Raw genomic sequence first — 24,733 nt, 5'->3', positions numbered from 1 at the left:
ATTAGAGGAGAGTGAAGAGGAGACCATATTCCTTAGTTCCTTAGTTAACTTCATAAAGTACTGATTCTCACACTTGCTTTACATAAGACATCAGGACAACTAAAGAAAATGCACACTATGGTGTATATGACTTTGCATTTTCTCCCCCAACTCTTCCCTTTCTTTCCCCAGCATTCTTGAGTAGTTAAAAAGGAATGCCTTAGGGACTGCTTATGAACTGGTGACTGATCAGTAAATCTGAGACACTGCATTCTTCAGAAGTCCTGCTGCCCCTCACGTACCTTTCCCATCTGCACAGTCATGTTATAAAAGATCCCTTTCGTTTTGCAGCAAGTGCAGATGTTTGAGCTCAGAAACTGCTGTCTTTCCTCCTGCCACTGAGAATGAGGACCCCACCCTAACCCCCCTAAATAAATACTAATATTTCACCAAGCTCAGAGTTTTTCTTTGGTCTGACATATTCATTATCATTTCAGTGGGAAGCTATCACTTTACATTGCTCCTTGCCATACTTGGGACACACACAAAAACTGCATTATGTCTCCATCTCAAGGACAACTAATTAAAGTTTAAAGTATCTTTTCCTGAATCCTTCAGCATTAATTCTTTATTCAAACTACAGAAACACAAAGATATATAAACTCTCCAAATCCCCAAACCATAAAATGCATTACACATATATTCTGGTATCTATCCAGTTACACATATCTCAGATTTCCTGGTTAGCTGGAGACCATGAAACTGTGAAGGGTTTCAAAGTGTGGTTATTGAAAAGTTGTAATTTCACTTGGAACTTTCCATATGGATTAGTCATGGGGTAGCAAATAAAGGTTGTAATGTCTGAGAACACCTTAGATGTTCTATGGTGTTTATCCTCCAACGGTCTTGATAAACAATTTAGCTGAAAGTTTTTGTTTAAAACTCCCAAAAGTTATTTTATTTGTTTAACTAATCATTATGTGGCTGCTAAGCATTTAGCTAGACCTTGAAAGCCCATATTGGGAAAACAAGTTGGTCAGTCAAAAAGCTTGCTTCCAGTTAGGCCATAGGTTTCCTGGCAACTTTGTTAACCAATGAATTCTGGTTATAAGAAGGATTAATTTTCCATTCCACCAAACACAGTCCCACTGCCTGCTCAAATTCCCAAACTTCTAATAACACAAAACTCTTATTCAAACTAACTGAACTATATGAGAGAACAAACAAATGGAGAGAAAACAAATCAGCTGGGCTGTATGTTCTGTATGTGCTTAGCTGACATTTCCTTCCCAATTTCCCAGCCTCCACATTTCCACCCTAAAATCTCCAACAAAAAACACTATGTTGGAATTTATGTTAAGATACCTACTGTTGTCATTTAATGTCAAGAATGCTAGCTTAAGAGTTCTAAAGAAGCTTAAAGTATTTTCTAAAATCCATGATCTCATTTTCCCCCATGGTTATTAAAAAGAATAGTTGATTATGGAAAAAACAAAGTAAAGAATGGTTACATAACACGACTAAATACTGGTACAGCAAGTAAATTATTTGATGCCAAGAGATACAAAAAGTTCTCAACTGAAGGAATGAAATAGCTTTTCCTTTAAGAAGGCAGTAAAATAATTTTCATTTATATAAATAGTCCATTAATATTTAGGTATAAGTGCTTGCTTTCCGAGTTTCACTATGTATCTTCAAATACTCTTCATAATTCTTTATGCCATACATCAAAATAAATAAAAATTAGGAAACCAAAATCTCTTAGCCCAGGGATTGGCAAACTTTTTCTGTAAAGAGTTAGGAAGTATTATTTTAAGCTTTGAGAGGATCATTATGATCTGTGTCATAGCTACTCCACCTTGGTGTTGTAGTAATGTATATAGAGACCCTATATACATTACCTAATATAGAGTGTGGCTGTGTTCCAATAAAATATTATTTATAAAACTAGGCAGTGGGCTGGATTCAGTCCAAGTGCCTTAACTGGCTGACCCTTTTTCTAGTCCTTTTCTGGGAAAGAAAAGATTTTTTTAAACTCAGGGATTAAAGGCTTAGGGGGAAGAAAAGGGTATAGAGGGGAAAAACAAAAAACATACAGTTACGATCAAGTAGGGAAAGGATCAACTCTTATTAGGTTACCTTCTGTGGATCTGAATTCTTCTCCAACTGAAGTGCTTTTTATATCCAGGTTATCATCACTGTCACATTCTGTAAGGAAGAATCAAATAGTTATTGTGCCATAATTTATATATTTTCAAACTATTATTTTCCATGACTTCTATACCCAAGCTTACTAGTTATAATTCATCAGTATTAGGTCACTTTCTCGATAGGTTTGCTTTTTTTAAATGCTTACCAAATAAAATAAAGAAAAAAAAATCAACTAATAGGCAATTTAATTTTAGGTCTTCCCTACATTCAAAAAACTTATTTGAAAATGTTTTAATGTAACTGCTGAGGAAACATAAAATTCTGGTATTTGAAAAAAAAATAGAAATTCAAAAGTTACTAAGAAAAAAAAAGTTACTAAGAATGCTTATTTGGATCTAGCAAAATAAGCTCTAAAGTTTCATTTGCATGAAATCATCTTAAGATTAAGAAAAAGGGTGACAGATTAAACTCTCTAGTATTTTGAAAATCAATACATTCACCTCTATACTGAAAACACCATAGGTTTTAATTTATTGCAGGCCACAAACTCACTTACCAGATTTCTTATATGGTTTCATAATGAGAGAGTCTGAAGACTTTATAACAATGACATACCTGACAAGGTATTACAAAGCCACTTAAATTTGAACCATGGTACTACCAGTGATGTAATAGTTGGCTTATCACTTTAATTACATTTAAATCCATATCAATTTCATAGTGACTGAATCATAGTTTAAATCACTGAATACAAGCCATGTGGAAATGTTTGCTTCTGTACGAGGATATAAAAACTTGTAAAAATACATTTAAAAAATTGTTATTATAGGCCATCTTCTGCCGTTCCACAAAAAAACAGTTTTCTCTACAATCTAGTATGTACAATAATCAAATAATATTTTAGGGAAATAAAACAAAATTAAGCCTCTAAAAGGACCAGAGAGAAAATACCTAGGGGTTCCTATTGTGATTCAAAAGCAAGGTCAGTCAAAAGCATCTTTCCTCTATTGATATAAACAATTCATTACTGCATGCAAGGCCTAAGGCAAAACTGTATATTTGAATCATAGGTAATAGTATGACATTGGGTTACAAAAATTATATAAAGGTTTCTTTTGCCTAAATCAAACCCATTTGTAGATCAGAGAAATCATGAAAACTCTTTCCTTCTTTCAGAACCTTTGCATAGAATTCTATCGTGTAGACTTTTAGGATGATGGCAAAATACACAACTTATAATCTCATTAATAGACTAAAGAACTAAAGGCACATAGGACTTTTAGAATAAAGTAAAAAAATTTTATATAATGCCTATTTGACAGAGCATGACGCTGCTTCAATCATCCACACATTCACAGCAAAAGTGAACTTTCATTATGTTCAATTTTTAAGATGGCTTTAAAAATCTGTGTAATTGGTAAGACATCTATCAATACCAACCATACCAAATACTTTCACTCTATTCTCCAGTATGATTACCAATCACTTTCTGGCCCTGGTAATACTAAATTTCTGAAAAGTTAAAAAGAAAAAAAGAAGCTCAAACTTAAATCATTTGTCCATGGTATGGTGGAAATTTTAAAAACCTGATAATCCTCTAAATAATGCTGGCTATAAGAGGTAACTTCTTATTGTATGCTACTAAAGTGTGAAAATTACAGCCTAAAGATAAAAGATTTGTTTGTAGGTAGGAACCTTGAAACCACAAATCCCCTGAAGTTTTATGTAAAATTGTATATACATCTTTATTTTGGACAGAAGAGGGTACAGAAAACTTTCATCAGATTCTCAGAGGGCTCCCACCAACATATTAAAAACCACACTGCCTTAAAACACTTCGGTTGTCAAATCTGAAGAAGGAACACTGTGCTAAGCTACATAAAAGGAGTTATTCTGGCATTCTTGTGGTAACCAAAATTACTTTAAGGCCTAAAAGAAATAATCTTTGTAGACATCTAGAGATTTTCTTATTGCTATTACATAATAAATACCATGCCTTAACACAAAAACTATTACTCTACTATTCACAAAGACATTTGATAGGAAAGGTGACAGAAGCTATCTAAGAAACTATTCTTTGATTATCTTATTTTAAGATTTACTACCAGGCAATCTGACACCACTCAGTCTTTCATGATGAAAAAATTTAGTCTTAAATCTAATAATTGAATCAGAATATAGTGTGCTTTAGTGTAACATTTTAAAATTTTATAGTCACAAAAGCATGTTATACTTCATTAGATTCTTAAATCAAGATTAAAGATGAAATGTCTTGATTTAAAGACTCTACACTTCTTTGGCCCTTTAATTTTAATTATTTCTGTTATCTTAAAAAATGTGGTGGTTGGGAATTACATTTTCTTTTTATGGTAGTAATAATAAAAATAGCTACTATTTATTGAGCACCTATAGTGCTTTATATATGTGCTGAACACTTTATGTACATCACTAATTCTTACAACTTTATAGATGGAAAGTGAGGCTTAGAAAAAGTTAAGTAACTTGTCTGAAATCACAGCTAGTAAGCAGCAAAGCTGGCATAAGAACTAAAGCCTATGCCCTTCTTTATGTTCTACATGATCTCTGCATTTCATAAAAATTCAGCATAAAGTACACATGTGCCCCCAAAGAGCAGAAAATTCAAAAGGGCATTGAAAATAAATGAACAATAATAAAAAACGATACCTAGACCTTAAAAGGCATTCAGAAGGGAATAACCAGAAGATAACAATGACCTTCTATATCTTACTTCTAACCCTCATATATTCCCACAACTCTAATTCCAAAAAGAATTGAAATAGAGGCAAATCTATCAAAAGTTTCACATTTTAAGTTATAAAATAAATGCTTCCCAAAGCAGCAATAAAAAAAGGTGGTTAGTGTAGGGTGCAAAGGTAAAAACTCAAGTATTTTATAAGATATTAAGTAGATGCTGTAAGGATTAAGGAAGGGATGGCAAAACAGTGCAAGGAAAAGAGGTTTGAAAAAAAGAAGCCAAACACGGAAAAAACAAATGGATAAAAGCAAAAATTACAGAATAGAAAGATAAAATTCAGTACTAAGACATGATATAAATATACAAAACAGTCATTTTACTTTATAACCTTGTTATCATTACTCTGCTTTAAAGAACACATTTGAACTAGCAGATTACCAATTACTAACTTCGCAGAAGTAAACTGAATCCACTATAATTAGTGATTACAACAAAAATTTTTAGAATGGGTTTTAATCTAAATGTGGTACCAAATATGTTGAAATAAAAAAACAGCTAGGAGGTAAGCAGAGATCGAAAATTTAAATGCATATAATAAAAAAGTCAAAAAGTAGTTACTGTTTATCATTGAGGTCATTGAGGTTCACCGATACCTTCACATTTTATTCATGGCTTCAAATTGTTAGAACATTTAAAAATTAGCTTCTCTTTTTTTCTCTTCTTCCATCCATATTTGTTTATTTTTGAATTATGAGAAAAAATTGAATTCTTAGAATTTCACCTTTGCTTAAATATTGGGAGTGAGGTGGACATAAACACACCCTTTCACTGAATAGTCTCACAAAGATGAAGAAGGGAGTGCAAGTCACCAACAAGGAGAGAGGAGTTATTCATCCCTTCCCAGAACCGAAAAGTCTTACAAAGCTGTCAACCTCTTAAATTTTGTTTTGTAGTTTTATCATTATTATTCTTATTGCTTTTTTTCAGGTATAAGCAATTTGGTTTTCTAAAAAACTAAAGTAACTTCATTTGGTATTTTGGAAATGAAGACAGAATTCTGAGTTCTGCAAAATTGTATTAACATATTTAAACCCATGGATATATGGTTGATAAACACAGATTTGATCCAGAAAATTATGAGCTCATCCTCCTTCTAAAACACTAAACAATGAAAGAGAGACAAGGAAAAGATGAGTAAGATATAAGTATGAGAGCATGATAGTTTAGTGACTGGGCAATGGTTCACTAGAGGACAGCAGTTTATTGATTTCTCTCAGCAGTGAAATCTCCTCCTCTTGGGCGGTTTGCACTGTGTCTGCAGCTGCGTACCTTTAGTGGTATCAGATATGCTATTTAACAAAGCACACATCATATCTCCCTCTAAGTGGTGAGGGTTTAATATGTGAGCTGGCCTTTGAGTCTTCTTAAATTGATTCTCCAACTCCAGAAAACCTTGATCTCCTGAGAGGATGGTAAAAGGAATTTGCTTGGGTAGTTGTTCATCCAGACGGCCAGCCTAAGTTGGAACAAATGGCATATATTGATAAAATCAGTATTTGCATTTCAAATCAAGTTATAACTATTTCAAAATGAACACATATCTGGGAATGCATATTAAGCTTGTTCCCTACCCTTCACCTAAGTTTGATATAAAGATCTCCTTCATAAATGAAATATACCATATCTAATCAAATATAAGATGAAATTAATTATAAGATGAGCTATTTCATGTGCCACTAAGGGAGAAAAAACACTACCAATAGGAGGCCTCCACATAAAGCAGGAACACCAAAGGCTATACATTCAATGTAAAGGTAATAAGAAATAAATATGCCATATAGAAAGGGTAAACAAGGAAATTTGCAAGACTCGATTTTGGCATTAGAAAGAGGGAAAAAGAAATCTCTTGTGGTTTTGACCATAAGCAGCATTCAACAGGTTTGCAGAGTAAATTCACATTATCAGTGTGACTCCTAAACCCTCAAGCACAGAATTTAATTTTAAACAGTAGTTTCTATAGGTGACTGGCAGAGGCAGAAGTAAATGCAAATCCTACCTAGCCTAAGAGTGATTAAACTGCCTCCCAGAAATAATAAAGTATGAAAGCATCTTAGCTTAGATTGAGTACAATGTCATCTCCTAATCATTCATTCCATAAACAGTTGAGAGTCTATTATGCGTAGTTAGGTCCTGCTAGGAGCTAGAGATACAGCAGTAAATAAAACTGCCAAGGGACCCTGCCCTCAAAGTAGTCCTAAGTAGAATGTGATGAAGAAGATTTTATTTAAAAATATAGAATTGAGGAATGATTTACACAGTTTTATTACAATTCAAGTGGGGGAAAAATCCAAGCACAGATTCAGTGGATCCTAGAACCATACTTGATTTTCCAATAAAACAATGACTCACATGCATACATATGGCAAAATCAGCAGCATCTTTTCTCTTACTGCAGCGAGGATGAAGGAAGAAGCATCCAATCCTGTTTAGGTAATTAAAGATCTTACAGTTGAGTGGAGGTTTCCAATTGGTGTTTCCTCCTATTATTCATTTAGGAAAGGCATAAATGATAGTCAGACTGGAGAAGTAAAGACCAAATGGCTAGAAACCACTGAGAATACTTAAGGAAAAACACATAATGGGAAAAAAAGGAAATCTTTCTGGTGGACTAAATTAGAATGTAAAAGAACTCAGTTCCAGCCCAGGTTTCATCATCTTGTACCTTATAACTTGGGGAAAGTAAACCAATGTCCATGAATCTGTCTACATACAGGGATGTTAAGCAACATTCAAAAGTAATGTGTTTGAAATTGCTTTGAAATGGCATCATTTGGTATGAATGTATGCATTAGTGTTTTTATAATTGTTTTAAGGCTGTTCAGTAGACAGAAATGATGGATAATCAGCAAAGCTATATGTACTAAAAGGCTGTCCTGGCTAATTGTCCAGATCAGTATGTTTCTATCTTGAATCCCAATCATCCTCCTTAAATGCCTTTTTTATCAAATGTTAACTCTGTCAGATGTTCACTATCCTAAAACTCTGTAAATTAAAGAAGGCTCTCCCCTAGGTTTGGTCACTGTGTAAAGAGATTTAGATGAAGCTGCTGAAGCAGTACTGTTATGCTAAAAATAACTCATTCTGCAGCCCAAATATACAAGTTCAAAAGCTAACTGTGCTAATTATTAGTTTTAGAACTTTGGAAAAAATAAACTTCTCAGCCAGCTTCCTTATATTTTAAAAAGGAGAAAACCATAATAATCAGTAACTATGTTTTATGACCAAGTATACTACACAGCACATAAGAGGTGCTGAATAAAAGTTTTTTCAAGCTGTATCTAAAGATCCACAAACTGTGGGCCACCAGAGAAAGAGCCAACATTCACCACAGAAAACCATGAAGAGAAGAAGATTCTAGCAAAGTAAGTATACTGCAAAATATCAATATTACAATTATATGCCTAAATTGTATTCAAGAAGAATCCTTTTAAAGTGAACAATATTCTAAGGAAAAATAAAAGGGGGTCATTTCAGTGTTTTCCATATTAATCATACCTTGAAAGCCCCAAATAAATGTTCCTTGGTTAAGATTTCCTGGTAAATGCCCAAAAAAGTTTGACCAGTTATCAAAATCTACAAAGACTATATGAGTCATGGTTCTCAGGTAATCCAAATCTGGAAGCTCAACAACTTCTTCATCTGATGAGAGACATATGAACATCGATTTAGTAAGAATTTGCTAAAATGCTTTAATTTCTCAAGTCCAAAAGATATTAGCAAGCTGATATACAAAAATATTAATCTTTCATCTTATTCATCTCTAGCTAAACCTTTTTATGACATCGAAACCTGTATATAACACATTTCACACCTGAAACAATAAAAAAAATTAATACTTTATGTATCCTCTTTACAAATATGTGCCATTGATCCTAAGGGGGTTTTTCCTTAATCATTTATTTTAAAAATTATTAAAAATTTAAAACAAGTAGAAAGATCAAGTCTTAAGGCTAAACAGCCAAAAACTCAAACCAACCCTTTAAAAGGAAATTCCTTTTCAAGGTTATCTACAAAGAATGTTCTGCCTCCACCAGAATTTGACTCTTTTTGTAATTTAGACAGCTGGTTTATTAGGAGCACTCTGATTTTGTAATTAAACACTCTAGAGTGCAGAAATAGGATAACCTACAAACCTGCTGCCAAAAAGTAGCACCAGAAATAGGGGCCAGTGGCACATCAGCACCTCCAATCATAAACACATTTCTCTAGGTTCTCTCAGGTTCTTTTGTATCATCCATTTTCCACAATTCTCCAACTGTTTTTCTCCCTCTCATTTACTTTCTTGCATACTTTTCTACCTTGACAAGTCCTTAAACTTTCCAGAAGTACCAATGTAAACCTTAAAATGTTATATTATTTAAAAAGTTAATAGCTTCTACTCCATATAACAGAGGCTCTCTCAAATATGCTTACAATCATCCCCTCCCATTTACCAGCCACATTTCTAATGTATTTTCTCCAGGTTCTTAGTAATTCTAGATTTATACTACAATCATTTTCTATCAAACACAGACCAACACAAATTCCCAAAAAGTAATTAGAGGAGCAAAAGGAAAAACCCACGAGAACATAAAATAATGTGACCATTGTTTGAAGTACATTCGAGTAAGTCTATATAGTAAGTATTTAATCCTTTCTCACTTTAAACATGATCACTAAAAGTGATGCTGAGATCCATATGCTCTAAAGTAACCTATAAAAATTATATATATATATACCTAAAAATATTTCATTACCCAAATGTTCACATACTTTCACTGTCTCTAATAAACATGGGACACTCACTAATAAATATTGTTTGAAAAGATACAGAATTAAATTTACCCTCCTAAACAAACTAAAAACATTGCATTCTTCGGCTCTTACCAAATCCTATCATATAGAAGAAGTCCAGGATACATGTAGCAAAAAAGAGGATCCATCCCTCAATTTTTCTCCCTGGTTTCTGGCTACCACTTTCAATGCTACTTCTAATGGCTATTTTAACTATAAGTAAAAGCTTTGCTCCCCAATCAACTGTATACATACACACACACAAATTTTGAAATGACCTTTAAGATTTCTCAAGCTTATAGAATAAGACCAAAATTGAAACAAAAACTAATTCTTTTTTTTAATGAAACTAAACATTATAAGAAAAATGCAACTGATAGTATCATTGAGGATAACTTTTAAATCGACTTCCTTCATCTCTCAAAATCCCCATGTCTTTTGTAAAAGAAAAGAAAACAAATCTGAAATACATTTAAATAAAAGTAATTTAAAGCCAGCATATACTCTTTGTCCCCTTGAATTTAGAAAGTGGCTGAAGGAAGGAGCTGGCATACATATCCCCAAAATATATATATTGCAGTAATTAACTAATATATCCTGTCATGTTTCTTGCTTCAAAATTAGGTCATTATTAGCTTTCACAGTTACAATACTTACTATAAACATAGCTACCTATACTACATGTTGAGTTTCTACTTTAATTTGTGAAATCTGACAAACAATAGATTTGTAAAGCCATACCTATGTTTTGACAGCTAAGGTCATTCTCAGCTCCTTTCTCCACTTCTGAATTTTCTATATGGTTTACTGCCTGTTTTGGTTTTCTCTCTGTACGTGAGGCAGTAAACTTGTACAGGCTCATTTTTTCAGATCCAAAATGCACCACACTCGGTTTTTGTAAGAAGCAATGTTTTCTATGGAAGTGCTGCTGAGCACTTTCAGGATCATGAAATGCTTTTGTGCAGGTGCCACACTTGATTACATACTGCTGCTCCTCCTCATCACTCTTTCCTTCTCTGTGTACTTGATGTATATGAGTGTTCATGTCAGCTAAATTCTGTGCTGTTGCTGAACACAAACTGCAACGATACCACAGTTTACCTTTATCCAGCATAATTTGGAGACATCTACTATAATCTTCTTTTCTGTTGACTTTACATATGTAGCTCTCACGGCAACCACAGGTTAACAAGTTACTGGTCTCCAATACTGGAAAATCATCTTCAGTTTTAATTGAAGTTTCAGATTTTTCTGACACAAACACATAATCGATGCTGTGACACTCCTTGTAATGACTCAAAAATGCCTCTTCTGCATTAAAGATAAGATCACAAAGCCCACAAAAGTATTTAATCTTTATCTCATTGTCATGTTCATCTTGGCAATGCCGGTATAATGTTTCTATCTTGTGAAAAGTCTTTTTGCAGTGGGCACAGCTGTATCTATGAAACTGGTGACTTGCCAAAGACATGCAGTGCTGTTTTACACATTCCTGGGAGTCAAACATATCCTCACAAATTCGGCATTGCCATTTGCCCCTTGGAGGGCTGTTTGCAGGCAAATGATCGATAATAGTAATAGCTGAAGAAGGCTTCTTAGCAGTTGTATTACTCATCAATGTTGTAGAGGATGATGGCAAAATTCCACCTTCTACCATTTCATCCGTTTCATAAAAATATCTGTGTCCATTATGAAATTCAGTCACATGTGTCATTATAGTCTCTTTCCTTGTTAATTCTTTTTTGCATGTCCGACACCAGAAAAAAAAGTTATTTAAATGTGCTCCTCCATGAATCCGGCTCATGTGTAAACGGATGACCCCTGAATCTTCACACACCTTTCCACAGACCACACACTTATAACACATTGTGTTTGCTGAGAAAACATGCTTTTCTACTGCATCTTCACTTGGGAATCTTTGATGGCACTCACAATACCAGCTTTTAACTGTTGGCTTTTCTTTTTGGACATAAACCATACTTTCATGGCTTTTATCCTCTAAATTCATCTTCTTTTTTGGAATGGTACTGCAATCTTGGGTTCCAAATTCTTTAAAAGACATTGTTCTTTTAAGTGATGAAAATTTTGATTGATCTAACAGATGCAAGTCAGAAGGAGATTTGTTCCCTTCACTGCTATGGCAATAAAGTAAGACTGATTCTTCCACTGAGGTAATGACTCGGACTTTGTGTCCTAAATTCTGCTTATGATGTCGAGCACTGGTTTCATCTACAAAGACTTGGTTGCAATTTGGACAATACCCTCTAAATATGAATCTCTCTGCAACCTGGGCAATGTTCTTCTCAGCTACAGCTACAGGACCAGCATTTCGACAACGAACTCTAAATTGGATAAAAAACAAAACAAAATAAAACAAAAAACTCTTTCATAAGTATTTTCTAAAAATACCATCTCTGCTTTTATTATAGTAATTATGAAGCAACTGCATAAATAAGCACCAAACGATTCTTTTCAATAATGATACAGATGATATAATGATATTCCATGATCTTAAAATACTTATTACCTACTCCTTGTCTATTTCTACCCATTTACAAAAGGGTAAAACTAGAATCAAAAGACTAAAAAAAAAATTCCAGGCAAACTTTAGAAAACTATCAACAGTATCAAATACACAATAAAGGACCTTATCAGACAAGGAAATTATGAGCTTCTCTATAGTAATTAAATTGCATAGTAAAATTCTAGGCAACTTGGAACACATTCTTAAGAGTTTATTCATTCTGTATCAGGAATATGCCATACCCACAGCTGCTTTTGCACTAAAGAACTAGGCTCAAGTAAGACTACACAATTTTCCAAAAATTAACTCGTAAGTCATCTACTCTCAGGAAAAAGGGAAAAAATAATAACTGTGCTTCAACTTTCTTCTTCACTACTAAACAGATCTACCTTTCTATTTCTTAGCGCTCATTCTTTATTTGCCAATGAAAACACAATTATTAAACTAAGAGTACTTCTGTTTTTCAGTCCACCTTTTCCTTTTCCTCTGTAACAACTGAAAGACTTATCAGTTTGTCTGGAACATCTATCTTTCCTTTCTCAATTGTTGTGACACCTGGTTCTATTTTCAATTCCTCTGATTACACTTGGATGGCTTAATTCAGTTCCACAGATTTTGACTAAATAAATATGCCTGAATGAATCAAGACCCCATTCCAGATGGCAACAGCAGAAGTGGAAACATTGTTTCGTCGTAAGAAATGTCAATCTTACTGGGAAAAGAGACATTTGGTAACTAAAGTACAATGAGATTAAGTACTACAATAAAGGGATGGATAAGTGTTTTAGATTATTGAACCATATCAATGTTATTTATTAAAAAATAAATTAGTTTCAGAAAACTAATTAAGTGCTATGGCTTTATTGTTGAAGGCATAATTAATTCTATTAAGAAGAAAGGAATGGAAGGGGATAAGGAATCAAGAAAAACTAGAATAACACCATTTGCTATTTCACCAAATATTACAGAGCTAAGAATGTTTTTTGAGAAATTATTAGTCAACTGCTTGATCAAAATTATTCCTCTTTTCCAATATTTTAGAGGAGTTTTAGAATTCTTTTTGGGATCTATTAAAATGTTTAAATTCATATCCTATTTTAAATTACTGATGTTTCCCAAGAGCTAAAATGTGTTAAAAGACAACAATATCCTGATACTCAAGGCAAAATGTTCTATGTGAAGCACCCAATAAAAAATAACAAGACATACCAAGAAATAGGAATGTGATCTATAAGCAGAAAAAATATGAAGATAATACACACATGCAAAAATGACATGGATGATAGCATTAGCTGACAAGGACATTAAAAGACATCTGACAACTATATTATAGAAAAACAAACATAATGAAGTGAGGAACTATAGATACATAAAGAATCAAATGGGGAAGTAGATGTGGCTCAAGCGACTGGGCTCCCGCCTACCACATGAGAGGTCCAAGGGTCAGTTTCTGGTGGCTCCTAAAGAAGACAGTGAGCTGGCACGATGGGCAGCCACGGCAAGCTGACCACAAGATGATGCAACAACAGATACAAGAAGAAAAACATAATGAGACACAACAAAGCAGGGAGCAGAAGTTCCTAGTGCCTCCAGAAGACAATGAGCAGGACGGTGAGCTGGTGCAACAGGCAGGTATGGTGAGCTGACATGACAAGATGATGCAACAAGAGACAAAAGAGGAAAAACATAATGAGAGACACAACAAAGCAGGAAATGGAGGTGGCTTAAGCTATCAGGCACCTTCCTCCCACATTGGAGGTCCTGGGTTAGGTTTCCCGTGCTTCCTAAAAGAAACAAAGATGACGAACAGACATAGCAAGTGCAAACAAGGGGGTGGAGAGAAAGAAATAATTTTTTTTAAGAAGAGAATCAAATGGGACTATCAACGGTAAAAAATACATTATCTGAAATGAAAATCCATGATATGAAGTTAACAGTTTAGTATTGATTTAGTTCAAAATCAGTGAACTTTTAAGAAATAGCAAGAGTAATGATGAAAAATGAAACAGAGAAAAAAGAGAATAAATAATGACTAAGGAAATATTTCAAACAGCCTACCATCTATGCAAATAAAGTCCTAAAAAAAGAGAGAAGACAAAAAATATTTAAAGATATAATGGCTAAATTTTTTTCCAAATTTGATGAAAACTGTATATTCACAGATCCAAGAAGCTTACTGAACCTCAAATAGGACACACACACACAAACACACACAAATTAACACATACTATAATTAAATTGCTTGAAACCAGTAATAACTAAAAAACCATGAAAGCAGCTAGACATGTGACCATCTGAAGTTTTGTGAATCCAAGAAAATATCATGTTCTTTAAACTAACCCATTCATGTAGGTGTGGGGCCTTTTGCATTAGATTCAGTTAAGGGAACTTGATTAGATCAATTTTGATTAGATTACTCTAGGGCCTTTGATTGGACTACTTGTTATATCAGTGAGGTATGACCAAGGTTGGGTCTCCATCCTTTTGCTGCAGTCTTATATAAACTAAGAACTGGAAGCAGAAACACAGAGAGAGGAAAAAAAAGGTGCCATTTTACCCTGCCATGTGAGAGCACTAGAGGAGCCCTGAGAGGTTGAGACAAAGGAGGAAGGTTGGAATCAGCAGAGCACAGAGACACAGAAAGAGGCCCCTTGAGGGGCTAGGCCCACAGAGTAGCTCAAAGCTGAAGAGACTAGCCCTTCCATCTGCTTGATCGCCCACAGCTGAGTTCAGGTAGAAAGCAGCCTAAAGGAAAAGGCAGAGACCCAGACAGACTGCAACTATTTTGCCTCACCATGTGACAAGAGTCCAGGAGCCAGCAGCAAATCTTTGGTAAGAAAGCATCTCTGATGATGCCTTAATTTAGACATTTTCATAGTTTTGGAACTATAAGCTTTTACTCTAATAAATTCCCTTTATAAAAGCTAATCCATTTCTGGTATTTTCCATCAGCAGCCTTAGCAAACTAAACCAACATATTTTGACCCAGCAACTATATTTCTAAGTAAATACCCAAAAGAATTGAAAACAAGGATTCAAATAAATATTTGTATACCAATCTTCATAGCAGCATTATGCACACTAGCTAACCCACAAGCCCATCAACAGATGAATGAATAAACACAATGCACTATATACATTTATCCATAAAAAGGAATTAAGTTCAATACATGCTATAGCACAAATCTTAAAAATATCATGCTGAGCGAAATAAGCCAGATACATTCAAAAGGACAGATACTTTATAATTTCTTTTAAATGATATGCTCACAATAAGCAATTATATAGAGACAGAGAGTGAACCTCAGGATACCAGAGGGTGGTAGTGGCAAGGGGAATGGGAATAGAGTTACTGCTTGATAGTTAAAATTGCTTCTGTTTGGGATGATGAAAAGTTTTGGTAATGGATAATAATGGTGTTGGTAGCACAATATTGTGAATGTAATTAACATCACTGAATTGTACAGGTTAGTGGTTAGAATAGGAAAGTTTGCATTACATATATATTTTAAAGCAGTCAGAGACATTACCTTAGAAGAACAAAGAATCACAAGAAGAAAAAGACAGAATGCAGATTCTCATCTGAAACTATGCAAGCCAAGGGACAAAGAAAAGACATATTAAAGTACTAGAAGAAAAAAACGTCCATCTAGAATATCCAAAAAATATCATCCTAAAAAAAATGAAGATAAAATAAAGATTTTTACAGTCAAAACCAGAGAACTCAGTATTAGTAGAATCACATTACAAAAAACTTCATGATGAGGTTACTGAGACACAAATGAATACTTAATAATAATAAAACTGTTTATTGGGAAGAGGGAGGGGGAGATGAGAGGGAAGGAAAAGAGAAAGGAGAGAAAGGGAGAAGCCAGATGTCTTCATACGTAAATTCTACCAATCATTCCAAGAAGAATGAATACCAATCCTCCTCATATTCTTCCAAAAAATTGAATAGGAGGGAACACTTCAACATTTTTTGAGGACAATATCATCCTACTAGCAAAGCCAGAGGAAGAGAACAAGAAAATTACAGACCAATTGCTCTATATAGATGCAAAAATCCTCAAAAAAAAAATCAAATTAAGTACATTAAAAGAATTATATAACATGATCAGTGGGTTTTATTCCAGGTATGCAAGGGTGGTTTGACATAAGAAAATCAATGAATGTAATATACCACATTAGCAAAACAAAGGATAAAAACTATAGGATCCTTTCAATTGATGCAGAAAAGGCATTTGACAAATTTCAGCATCCATTCTTGACAAAAACACTTAGAAAAATAGGAATAGAGGGAAACTTAGTCAAAGTGGTGGGGTACAGGATCAACATGCAAAAATTAACTGTTTCTATACACTATAACATGTAATCTCAGGAGGAAATGAAGAAAAAAATTCCATTTACAATAGCAACTAAAGTAATCAATCTCTAGGAGTAAATTTAGCTAAGGAGGTAAAGGACATATACACAGAAATCTACAAAGCTTTGCTAAAAAGAAATCAAAGATCTAAATAAATGGAAGGACATTTCAGGCTCATGGATTGCAAAACTAAATTTTGTTAAGACGTCAATTCTTCCAAAATGATTTACAGATTCAATGGAGTCATAATCAAAATTTCAAAGCATACTTTGCAGAAATGGAGAAATCAAATTTATTTGGAAAGGTAAGGGACAATGAATAGCCACTTCTGTTCTTTCAAAACAGTCATCTTGAAAGAACATAACAAAGGCTTATATTTCCTGATATTAAAACTTATTAGAGGAAAGCACATGTGGCTCAAGTGACAGAGCTTCCTCCTACCATATGGGAGGACCCAGGTTCCATCCCTGGAGTCTCCTGGTGAAAAAGAAGAAGGGAAAGCATGCCCGTGTGGTGAGCCAGTGCCCACACAAGTGCACGTATGATGAATGCAAGTGCCCATGCAAGTGCCTGAGTGGTGAGCGTGAGTGCCCTTGTGGTGAGCCAGTGCTTGCAGAAGTGCCCACGTGGTAAGCCAGTGCCTGCGCAAGTGAGTCACATGGCAAGATGATGATGCATCAGGAGACAAGGGGAGAGTCAAGGTCAAGCACAGCAGAAACCAGGAACTAAGGTGGCGCAATTGACAGGGAACCTCTCTCCACAACAGGGGCTCCAGGATTGAATTCCAAAGGAGAGAAAATGAGAAAGACAACACAGACAGTAAAAACAGCAGGGTGGGAGGAGGGGCCGGGGGGGGGGGGGGGGGTAGGGATAAATAAATAAAATAAACCTTTAAAAGAAAACGTAATACAAACAGTGGTCAAAACAGTTTGGTACTGGCAAGAGGATAGAGAAATAGATCAATAAATTCAAACTGAGGGTTTAAAAACAGACTATCACATCTATGGCCAATTGATTTTGAACCAGGCAGTCAAGCCCACTCGGGAAAGAATAGTCTCTTCAACAAATGGTGCTGGGAGAATTGGATATCCAGAGCAAAAGAAATAAGGGAGACCCTTATGTCATACCATATACAAAAATTAACTCACAATGGATCAAATATGTAAATATAAAAATCAAGACTATTAAACTCCAAGGAGAAAAAGTAAGGAAGCATCTTCAGATTTCTGGATTAGGCAATGGTCTCTTAGACTTTACACCCAAAGCACAACCAACAAAATAAAGCACACATACATGGGATCTCGCAAAAATTAAAGACTTTTCAGTCTCAAAGGAGTTTATCCTGAAAGCGAAAAGACAACATACTCAATGGGAGAAAATATTTGGAAAGCATATATCCAATAAAGGTTTTTTTGTTTTGTTTTGTTTTTATTTATTTCTCTCCCCTTCCCCCACACAGTTGTCTGCTCTCTGTGTCCATTCACTGTGTGTTCTTCTGTGACCGCTTCTATCCTTATCAGCAGCACGGGGAAGCTTTGTTTCTTTTTGGTGCGTCATCTTGCTGTGTCAGCTCTCTGTATGTGCAGTACCATTCTTGGGCAGCTGCACTTCCTTTCGCGCTGAGTGGCTCTCCTTACGGGGCACACTCCTTGTGCGTGGGGCTCCCGTATGCCGGGGGACACCCCTGAGTGGCACAGGACTCCTTGCGCGCATCAGGACTGCGCATGGGCCAGCTCTACACGGGTCAAGGAGGCCCAGGGTTTGAACCGTGGACCTCCCATGTGGTAGGCAGACGCCCTATCCATTGGGCCAACTCCGCTTCCCTCCAATAAAGGTTTAATATCAAAAATATATAAAGAAATCCTACAAGTGAACAATAAAAAGACAAACAACCTAATTGGACATTTTTGCCTAAAATAGGCAAAAGGTTTTAAAAGACATTTCTTCAAAGAAGGTATACAAATGGCCAAAAAGCACATGAAAAGATGCTCAAAGGTTTGGCAGTTTGAGATTGTTCATGAATTCCAAAAAAAGAGAGATTATGTTTGTAAATTGGTCTGCTCCTCTGGGCATGATACCCTTTGACTGTATTGTCTTTGATTAAATTATGTTAAGATTAGGGCTTTGATTTGACCATATCAGTTGAGTTTAACAGTCCCTGTCTCCTTTGTGGGCTATATAAATGTACATTCAATCAAGGAGACATACAGAAGTCGATACACAGAGAAGATACAAGGAGAAAGAGATATAGCTCCAGGACATGACAGAGGCCCTGGGAAGAGAGATCAATCATTCAACTGATACTTTACAGTTGACCTTGTGAAGAGAACAGAGCAGCTGAGCCCTGAAAGAAACAAGCCCCAGGAAGAGAAATGAGCCTTATGTCAGCCTACAGCTAAGATCAGAAGAAGTTGGACCCACCGAACTTTACGAGGGACGAGGAAGGCCGAACCCTTGCAAACATCGCCTGCCATCTCACTTCAACACATGGCAAACAGAGTTTGATAAGTAACCTTGAGTTGGACTCTTTAGGGCCTTATATCTGTAAATTTTTACCCCAAATAAATACTCTTTATAATAGCCAACAGATTCCTGGTACTTTGTATCAGCACCCATTTGGCGAATACAACAGTATTAGTCATTAGAGAGATGCAAATGAAAACCACAATGAGATGCTATTTCACACCCACTAAAATGGCTACTATTTTTTAAAAAGGTAAATTATAAGTGATGAAGAGGATGTTGAGAAATATAAACATTCACTGTTGGTGGGAATATAAAATGATGCAGTTGCTGTGGAAGACAAAAACTTGACAGTTCCTCAGAAAAGTAAGTATAGTTTTACCATATGACCCAGCAATCCCACCTCTAGGTATATATCCAATAGAATTGAAAGCAGGGACTTGAACAGATATTGGCACACCAGTGTTCATAGCAGCATTATTCACAATTCCCAAAAAACGGAAGGAACATAGGTGTCCTTCAACCAATTAATGGATTAACAAATGATATATACATACGATTTAGCCAAAAAAAGGGATTCCATGCAACAACATGGATGAACCTTGAAGATAACATGTTGAGTGAAATAAGTTAGACACAAAAGGACAAATATATGATCTCACTGATATGAGACAATTAGAATAAGCAAACTCACAGAGTAGAATGTAGAATATAAGTTACCAGGGCTGAGCTGGGACTAGGGAATAGAGAGTTAATGCTTAAATTGCAAAGAGTTCCTACTTGGGTGGACTGTAAAGTTTTGGTAATGGATGATGGTGATATTAGCACAACATTGTAAAAGCAATTAACAGCAATGAATTATATATGTAAATGTGGTTAAAGTGGAAATTTTAGGTTATATAAATGTTACTAGACTAAAAAACATTTTAAAAAACCAAAACATAAGACTACAACACAAACAATGAACCCTACTGCAAACAATGGACTACAGTTAATAGAAAATCTTCTTTCATGAATTAAACAAATGTACCACACTATTGCAAGGTCTTAATAATGGGGTGATAACAGGAACTCTGTATTTTATGTATGATTTTTCTGTAAACCTATAATTTCTCCAATATGCTGGTGCATGGTGGTTCAGGATTCCCTCTTAAGCCAAGACTAGACCTATACAAACCTGAAATGCGCAGTAAGCTCCATGTGGGAACGCAGCGTCTGGTGGCAAGCCACACACTTGACTTGAAATGGAACATCTTTGCAGAGAGAGATCAAAAGTTTCTTTGCAAAAGATGGAAATGATATTGGATGTGCTATTCCCTTGTCATCTGAAAGATAAAATAAGTTGTAACTTGAGTAAAGTGATTTTTGACTAGCCTGTCAAAAACATCCACCTGGGGCAGAACAGTCTATTCAACAAATGGTGCTGAGAGAAGTGGATATCCATAGCCAAAAGAAAGAAAGAGGAACCCTATCTCATACCTTATACAAAAATTAATGCAAAATGGATCAAAGAACTAAATATAAAAGCAAGAACCATAAAGCTACCAGGAGAAAATGTAGGAAAACATCTTCAAGACCTGGTGGTAGGTGGTGCATTCTTAAACCTTACACGGAAAGCACAAGCAATGAAAGAAAACACAGATAAACAGAACCTCGTCAAACTTAAATACTTTTGTGATTCAAAGGACTTCATCAAGAAGGTGAAAAGGCAGCTTATTCAATGGGAAAGAATATTTGGAAACTACATATCTGATAAGAGTTTGATTTCCATTCTATATAAAGAGATCATACAACTCAACAAGAGCAAGCACTCCAATTAAAAAATAAGCTTAAGATTTAAATAGACATTTCTCCAAAGAGGAAATACAAATGGCCAAAAAGCACATGAAAAAATGTTCCATATCACTAGCAATCAGTGAAATGCAGATCAAAACAATAATGAGATAGCATTTCATGCATTTGAGAATTGCTATTATTAAAAAAACAGAAAACAGCAAGTGTTGGAGAGGATGTGGAGAAAGAGGAATATTCCTTCACTGTTGGCAGGATTTAAAATGGTACAGCCTCTGTGGAAGACAGTTTGGCAGTTCCTCAGGAAGCTAAATATAGAACCACCATATGATTCAGCAATTCCTCTACTATGAATATATCCAGAACTAAAGACTGTAACACAAACAGACATCTGCACAACAACGTTAATAGCAGCATTATTCACAATTGCCAAAAGATGGAACCAATCCAAGTGTCCACCAACCAATGAACAGATAAACAAAATGTGGTACACACATATGATGGAATACTATGCTGCAGTAAGAAGAAATGAAATTGGGACACATATGAAAACATGGATGAATTTTGAAGACATTATGCTAAGTGAAATAAGTAAGACACAAAAGGTGAATATTGCATTGTCTCATTAAGATGAACTAAATATAAAGAATAAATGCATGGAGTTAAAATCAGGAGTATAAGTCATTAGGAGATAAGAGGATCAAGAGGAATCACTGATGCTTAAGTTACACAGAAGTTTTAATTAACTTGACTATAAAAGTGTAGAGGGATGGAGTTGATGGTAACACATTATAGTGAATAGCGGTTTATAAATTAGATTGTTGCTGAAAAGGTAGTCTAGGAATGTAAATGTCAATTGAAAGAAAGTTAGAGAATAATCTAGGGACTGAATAACAGTGAATGCTGAGATGGATGAGAATTGTGGTTGAAGATACAGATGTTAAGAGTGTCCTGTGAACTAGAGCAGATATACATCTCTATTGCAGGGTGGTGTGAATGTGGAGAAGCATGGGAAAAATACAATTGGTGTGACCTGTGGACTGTGGTTAACAGCAATACTGTAATATTCTTGCATCAATGCCAAAGTTGTATTGTGTTGATAATGGGGGGTTTTGGGAAAAGTATGCCAAATGTACACAATGGGCCATGGTCGGTGGTTACATTGCCTCATAATCAGTAAAAAATATTCCACACAGTATGGTTTGTTAGTGAAGGGGTGTTGTATGGGAATTCTACACATACACATGATTGTTCTATAAGTTTACAACCTCTATAATAAAAATACATTTTTTAAAATAGAGTGGTTTGGGGGAAAATACACCAAATGTAAGATATGGACTATGGTTAGTAGTAATATTTTGATGATGCTCTTAAATAAAGTTTGTAACAAATGTTTCACAACAATGCAAGGTATTGGTGGAGGGGTGATGTATGGGACCTCTATATGATGTCATGCATGTTTATTCTGTAAATTTGCAACTTTTACTATACACTTACTATTTATGGATGTTCATGTATGAATAATATACTTCAATTTTTAAAAAAGTAATTTGAGCATAGGACCCAACCTTCCTCCCCTTTGCCTTTTCAACACCAGCTGAACTAAGTAAAAGAAGATAGTTATTTACACAATAAAAGCAAAGGGAAGTCATTTTCTAGGCTTAACTGCAAAGGAGACATACCTAACTGTACACACATCATGGATATACAAACATCATCTTGATTAAATATTTCTTATTCTTCCCCAAGTTTCTCTTCACTCTCCAAAATAAATACATCTTACTCTTAGGTACAGATAAATATTGAAAAACTTTTTTAAAAATGAGAAGTGAGACACAAAGCTTTCACTTCCATTCTTCTGAAATTAACACAGGTAAGTAACTTAAGAATAACCTGAGAAATACGATAAATCAGCAAAGATTAAAGTAGTCTAATAAACAGAATAGAGTGTTAACATACCACCCAGTTTAAAACTCTGAAGGATATGATTCTTTCCAGACATATGCTTCACACAATCATCATTGCTGCTAAACAGAAGGAAGCAAGTTGGACATGCAAAACACTGAATAATCTGAGGAAGAAGATTGTTTTTATGCCGATCATCTGCAGCTTCCTAAAATATAAGGCAAAGCTGTATTATGACAATTAAAATCAATACTCAATTTCTTAAAATCAAAATTCAAAATTTCCTATTTATGTATTTGGAATATTCTGTATCAATTCATAACATCAAAACCTTTTTCCCTGAATGTGAATCGTCGAACTTTTCTTACATGAGTCATATATGTGAAATTTGGGATATTTTCCTCAAATACAAACTATGGCCATCTTTCTATAACTATATAGAAGTACATTTTCTATATATTTTCCATTTTTTCCATACAAACCCAGATGAAATGTTATTGTGGCAGTCTGAGATTATGACTCCCAAAAAAAGAAAGATTGTGTTTGTAAACTCTCCCTCTGGGTGTGATATCCTTTTAGTATATTAAATGTAAAGGATTTAAGTTTACTTGATAAAATCAATATAAGGCTTTTGATGTGACCATCACTAGGGCATGATTCAGGTTCAGTCCCCACCCCCTTGGTGGGTTGATATAAACAGACACTCAAGAAGACACAGGGAAGAGGAGAGAACTTTGTCATTTTTGATACTGCGGCCCCAGGGAGAGATAAGTCACTTGCCTGATAATTTGCAGCTAAAGAGAACAGAGCAGCTGAGCAGCTGAGTAGGCCCAGAAAGAAATGAGCCCTATGCCAGAGACGGATATAGGAAGCCCTGAAAGACAAGCCCTATTCTAACCTAAGATGAGATCAGATAGAAGCTGGACTTACAGAGCCTCAAAAGGAAGAAGAAGCCCAGAGGGGACTTAAGACTGAAACTCAGGCAGAGATCAAAGACCATCTTGCTTCAACACGTGGCAACCAACTTTGGTGAGAAAGCAACCTTGAGCCGGACTCTTTAGGGCCTTGTAACTGTAAGCTTTTACCACAAATAAATACCCTTTATAAAAGCCAGCAGATTTCTTATACTTTGCATCAGCACCCCTTTGGCAGATTAATATAATTATATAAATGTATAAATGTGATCATATATAATTTCTCTAATGTTTTGCCTTGTTCTACCCTGTAAAACATATATATTCTTAAATAAATTTCTTGATGTGTAATCATTTAAATATATATATAGACAAAACATACAGGGGGGACAGTGTTTTTTTAAAAAAATTTTTATTCTTTTATTTTATTTGTTCTTGTTCTGTCTGCTCTCTGTGTCTGCTTGTCTTTTTTTTTTTTTTTTAGGAGGCACCAGGACCTCCCATGTGGGAGGGAGGTACCTAATCACTTGAGATACACTGTTGTGTCTCTCATTGTGCTTCCTTGTTGTGTCTCCTCATTGTGTCAGCTCACCATGCCAGCCCGCTGCATCAGCTTGCTGTCTTGCTCATCTTCTTTCAGGTGGCACCAGAAACCAAACCCAGAACCTCCCATGAGGTAGGTAGGCGCCTAAATGCTTGAGCCACATCTACTTCCTGGGAGACTGTGTTTTAACAACTACCATGAATTTAAAGACTCTTCAGCCTGCCTCTTAGTTTTCCCATACCACAATACTTAATACAAATCCCTAAAAATCAATGAGCATAGCTCAAATTCATTTTTCAACGGTTACAAACTACTCTATGGTATGAATTTACCATGATTTAGTCAATCATTCATATCCATGAAATCCACCCCTCCCTATTCCACTATAAGCAATGATGTTATTTATACTCTTAAACATAAACCCTTACCTATCAGTGCTTTACTCTCATAAGCAGGAGTGACCTTTGAGTTGAAGGGTATATATATTTGAATGTTGAAAGTTATTTCAGGATAAGGTAAGGGACTTCTGGGGAAGATAGCACAGTAGGGA

At 35.1% G+C, this 24,733-nt stretch overlaps 1 protein-coding gene across 14 annotated transcripts in view; it reads right to left on the bottom strand.

The window, feature by feature from the left end:
- The window catches only part of LOC101415012 (E3 SUMO-protein ligase ZNF451), an 83,166-nt gene that overhangs the window by 20,821 nt on the left and 37,612 nt on the right, over positions 1-24,733 (bottom strand). For 11 of the 14 annotated variants that reach the window (XR_001119039.3, XR_011650075.1, XR_011650076.1 and 8 more), the window contains 7 exons: positions 22,780-22,933; positions 20,207-20,354; positions 10,421-12,021; positions 8,402-8,545; positions 7,256-7,386; positions 6,176-6,362; positions 2,119-2,187 (listed from right to left, as the gene is read on the bottom strand). Coding sequence is in view for 10 of the 14 variants with exons in the window: in XM_004465343.3 (XP_004465400.1) it covers positions 2,119-2,187; positions 6,176-6,362; positions 7,256-7,386; positions 8,402-8,545; positions 10,421-12,021; positions 20,207-20,354; positions 22,780-22,933 (2,434 nt within the window). In the remaining 4 variants the exon portion in view is untranslated. The remainder of the gene's footprint in view (positions 1-2,118; positions 2,188-6,175; positions 6,363-7,255; positions 7,387-8,401; positions 8,546-10,420; positions 12,022-20,206; positions 20,355-22,779; positions 22,934-24,733) is intronic. The other 3 variants (XM_058306919.2, XM_004465345.4, XM_058306917.2) reach the window with 1 other exon arrangement.

Source organism: Dasypus novemcinctus, chromosome 11 (assembly GCF_030445035.2).
Source record: "Dasypus novemcinctus isolate mDasNov1 chromosome 11, mDasNov1.1.hap2, whole genome shotgun sequence".
NCBI lineage: Eukaryota > Metazoa > Chordata > Mammalia > Cingulata > Dasypodidae > Dasypus > Dasypus novemcinctus.
This window is presented reverse-complemented; position numbering and strand designations above follow the sequence as displayed.